A 5,064-nucleotide genomic window follows, 5' to 3' on the forward strand; every position below is an offset into this window, starting at 1 on the left:
TGCAGGTCCCTCCGGTTTGGCTCTGCCTCTCATCACAATGTCCAGACAGAGCTGGCACCAACAGTGTTGGATACTTGTTCAGTTCTTGTTGGTGGTTTCTCTCTCAAAGCCTGAGACGACATGTAGCCACAGAGGAGATCTGGAGAATCCCCAAATAGTTAAGGATGGGAACATCCTCTTAGGGGGAATCTTTCCTTTCCACAGCAGCTGGAAGAACAGACAGGAAAACTTTACACATAAACCTCTGCCACTGCAATGTGAAAGGTAAACACTCATGTCGACTGGGAATATTGAGTGATTTAGCAACAAAAAGTTTATTCTTTTTTATTGTGTGAAGAAGGAATCTGTTGAAGAGCTAAACTTAAATTTGTGCTAAGTTTGAATTTCAGAGGGTTCCAGTTTGCTCAAGCTATGCTCTTTGCCATTGAGGAGATCAACAACAGTACAGAACTGCTACCAGGCATCACCCTGGGCTATCAAATGTATGATGCTTGTGATTCCATTGCTAGAAGTGTCAAAGTTGCACTTGCTTTGGTTAATGGTAATACAGCTGAGTTAACTTTGAAGGAATGCAAAAGTGCTGCACAAGTGCAAGTCATAATGGGAGAAACAACTTCCACCCTTAGTGCTGCCATTGCCTCAGTCATGGGACCATTCCATTTCCCTTTGGTGGGTAAGGATAGTGAACCCTGAAAATATTTGCACAATTTGGTTCAAATTTTTGCTGCTTAATGGAAGAACAACATTTGATCATCTATTACAGATCAGCCACTACTCTACATGTGCCTGTCTCAGTGATAAAACGAAGTACCCATCCTTTCTCAGAACAATACCCAGTGATTACTTCCAGAGCAGAGCCCTCGCCCAACTGGTCAAGCACTTTGGCTGGACGTGGGTTGGAGCGATTAGAACAAATGATGACTATGGCAACAATGGCATGGCTACATTCACAGAAACTGCTGAACAGTTGGGCATTTGTCTGGAATATTCTGTGCCTTTCTTTCGAATGGATCCCCCAGATAAGATACAAAAAATAACTGATCTGATCAAAGCATCCACCTCAAAGGTGATTGTAGCCTTCCTCACTCACATGGACATGGATGTGTTACTACATGAGTTTTCCAAACATAACTTGAGCGGTTACCAGTGGGTCGGGAGCGAGGGCTGGATCTTTGATTTTCAGACTGCAACAACAGATAAAACTCACATCCTGGATGGAGCTATAGGTCTGTCCATTCCCAAAGCTCATGTCAGCGGCCTCAGAGAGTTTATGCTTGATGTTACAACACTCAATTCGTCCAATAATGACTTGTTCATAGAGTTCTGGGAGGCAATGTTTAGCTGTGAGTTCAAACAGTCAAAGTCGGCAGCAGAAATTCAGGGAGAATGTACCGGACAAGAGGATGTGGCCGGAGTGAAAAACAGTTTCACAGACATGTCCCTCATGCCCATTCTTAACAACGTCTACAAAGGAGTGTATGCTGTAGCCCACGCTCTGCATGTCATACTCAGATGTAACAAAACATGCAACACTAATGTGCAGCTGCAGCCATTGGAGGTAAGATTTCAATTGGTAATTGCACATTTCACAAAAAGTAGTATTTCACAAGTAATTTACAGTATAAAAAGAATAGGGACCAAGAATGATAATGCAACCACACAATTAAATTTTTCCTTCCCAGATTTTACAGCACATAAGAAACATTAACTTCCGAACAAAAGAAGGAGAGGAGGTTTACTTTAATGCGAACGGAGATCCAGCAGCAAAATATGAAATTATAAACTGGCAACCAAAAGAAAAGGGCATTGTGGATTTTGTCACAGTCGGCCTTTATGACGCATCATTGCCTGCAGGCAAGCAGCTCAATCTACAAAATAATCTAATCTGGACAAGGAACTCTCGTCAGGTAAACAGCCACAATTAAAAAAAAGAGTGCATTGCTGTTTGTTTGTTTTTGCAGTTTTGATGTAAATAACAAGAAAAAAGTGTGTGTCTTCATTTCTGTGTTCATACAGGTGCCTGTGTCGGTTTGCAGTGAGAAATGTCAGCCTGGAACTCGAAAGGTTTTTCAGAAAGGAAAACCTGTTTGCTGCCATGACTGTGCAACATGTGCTGAAGGGGAAATAAGCAACAACACAGGTATGAGTTTGCCTCATTTTTCTGAATTAACTGCCAAAGAAAGAAAGACAATTTTCTATTCATACCAACTCCTATAATTTTGGCATTCACATAATTTCACATGATTGTTCATATAACCAAAAACTGTGAAGGATCTGTTGTGCTTGTCCAACTCTAGTTTATAATAAAATAACTATAGTTACTGTGTGGGCCCTGCATTTCTGTATGTAAATCATCAGTTGGACAATATTATATCCTCTTCAAAATGTCTATCAAGTGTTTTATTTTGGGAAAAAAACTTAATGTACAAAAAGTGAATCGTACTTCCTATATGTGTGTATGTGCGTGCTGCAAAAGATTCCTGTGATTCATGCCACAAACTACTTCACAAAATAAGACCAAAATCAGTACATTAATTGGGCTCAACCTCCACCAGTAATTATATGCTTCTCTCACAAAAAGCGGACTATTTGTTAGGTGTGCCACACCACCGCTGCAGTCAAGACTCTGCGATATAAAGCGATACATACGTATATACTGATCTTTCCGATGGGTTGAATAAAGCATCAGTTCAGAGAGAAAGTTCACCGCTTACCGCTTGTTTTTGTCCAAACGTTGAAGCAACAGGTTGTTTTAAAGAAAACCAAAACAAAACAATTAAGGTAGGTGACCGGAACTTTTTTTTTCACTGTGCGGTTATCCTGTGGTATATCACTTTTTAATGCACACCCAGTAGCCAATCAGAATAGAGAATTCACCCAGACCATGGTATAAGACATATATAAGGCAAACCAAACTATAAATGGCATTAAGGGAGACAAAACAGTCAGAGATGAGGAGAAATTAATAACTGCGGTTTGTGTTTACCGAAAATTATACTACACCCTCTAACAAATATTGGAAAAGGCATATGCACTCGTATCGGGTAGTGACAGTCCAGTCAAGTGTGAACACCAAATACTATAATACATGTTCAAGAAAGTGCATTCAGCACATCACATTCCCAATGTAAATGTTGCATAACATGTAAAAAAAAACACATTCTCACAACGCTACATGTTAGTTGCGTCAGCAAATTCACAATAACACCCCAACCTTCACCACCACCAGAAATAATTCATTTATTAGGCGCTCTGCAATATGAGACATACTATTATACTAATATATTTTCTAACAAAAAAAAAGCTTTTAAGTATGGAAAAAGCAGTGGCCAAGGACCTGGATGTCAATTTTTTGATTTTAGCAACAATACACATTTTAGGACTGCTGAGTTATGTATGCTTTAAGCATAAATACAATTACTGCTGCAGTTGACTTTTTCAGGTACTATGTTATTGTAAATTTCCTAATGCTTCTGACAAATCCATGTAACCCAAGCACTGACCTTAACATTTTTCTACAGATTCCATCACCTGTGTGAGATGTCACCCTGAATTTTGGTCAAATGAGAGAAGAGATGCCTGTGTGAGAAAACAGGAAGTCTTTTTGTCTTATGAAGAAATAATGGGGGCACTGCTCACTGCTGCCTCTTTATTTGGAACGTGCTTGACAGCCATTGTAGCGTTCATTTTCTTCAGGCACAGGAAAACTCCTCTGGTGAGGGCAAATAACTCTGAGCTGAGCTTCCTACTGCTCTTCTCTCTCATTCTGTGTTTCCTGTGCTCTCTGACCTTCATCGGCCGGCCCTCTGAGTGGACCTGCCAGCTGCGGCACACTGCTTTTGCCATCACGTTTGTTCTCTGCATCTCTTGTGTTCTGGGGAAGACAATAGTTGTCCTGATGGCTTTTAAAGCCAGACTTCCTGGTGGAAACTTGATGAAGTGGTTTGGACCTGCACAGCAGAGACTCAGCGTTCTGGGACTCACTCTTATTCAAGTTATTATCTGTATCCTCTGGTTAACCATTTCCCCCCCTTTCCCTTTTAAAAATGTTCAAGAGTTTAGAGATAAAATCATCTTGGAGTGTGCTCTCGGCTCAGAGTTAGGGTTCTGGGCTGGACTTGGGTATATAGGTCTTCTGGCTGTCTTGTGCTTCATTTCTGCGTTTTTGGCTCGGAAACTGCCCGATAATTTCAACGAAGCCAAATTTATCACGTTCAGCATGCTGATATTCTGTGCAGTTTGGATCACGTTCATCCCAGCATACGTCAGCTCTCCAGGCAAGTTCAGCGTTGCCGTGGAGATCTTTGCCATCCTTGCTTCCAGTTTTGGACTACTGATTTGTATTTTCATCCCAAAATGCTATGTCATCCTACTCAAACCTGAGAAAAACACAAGGAAATATATGATGGGTAAGGGAGGATCATAGTAAATCAATAACTGAAAAAGTATCACAAATGCAAATACTCATAATAATGCATATTTCTATAATATTTACGTGGACATTGTCAAAATTATTAAAAAATTATCACAGTTTTTACTTTCGCCTATATATTTATGCACAGCTGTCAGAACAATAATGTGCTGTAATATGCAGTAAAAACTCAAAATACCATCAGCCAGTGTTTAACTCTCTCTTAGCGAACTAATAAAACTATATAAAAAATTAAACCATTAAATAAAATATCTGACCTTCTCCCTCATAGGCAAACTGGAACACATCACAAAAAGAACCCCTTTCCTTTTCTTTTTCCCTGTAGAACTATTTTAGGTGAGATTGGAAACCCGGTTAAAATGTGAGTCAGTTTGTCAACATTGCAGCTCTAACGAGCCAGCCTTATGGAATTTGGGGCAGCATATAGTTGTTTAACAAAACATGTTTCTGCCAAAGCAACGTTTTGGCAATGCTAGTGAGGCAGGAGGCATCTCACTGGGTCAGAGGGAGATGGAAGTTTTGCTGAAAGTGGCCGTCATTCAGACGCAGCACCTGGAGTAGATGTTGAACCTGTTGGGGTTACCGATCTAATAAAACCGGAAATGGGGGCGTGCTTGCCAAAGATTTTCTAG

At 40.4% G+C, this 5,064-nt stretch overlaps 1 protein-coding gene across 1 annotated transcript; it reads left to right on the forward strand.

The window, feature by feature from the left end:
* The first annotated feature begins 223 nt into the window (after window positions 1-223).
* Window positions 224-4,426, forward strand: LOC111948488 (extracellular calcium-sensing receptor-like). The gene is made up of 5 exons (XM_023961853.2): window positions 224-669; window positions 764-1,558; window positions 1,683-1,907; window positions 2,017-2,140; window positions 3,522-4,426. Exons 1-5 carry the CDS (start codon window positions 412-414, stop codon window positions 4,424-4,426), a joined length of 2,307 nt encoding a protein of 768 aa, XP_023817621.1. The 5' UTR covers window positions 224-411.
* Window positions 4,427-5,064: the final 638 nt, after the last annotated feature.

This window comes from Oryzias latipes, chromosome 13 (assembly GCF_053564925.1).
Source record: "Oryzias latipes strain Hd-rR chromosome 13, Olatipes_Hd-rR_3.1".
Taxonomy (NCBI): Eukaryota; Metazoa; Chordata; class Actinopteri; order Beloniformes; family Adrianichthyidae; genus Oryzias; species Oryzias latipes.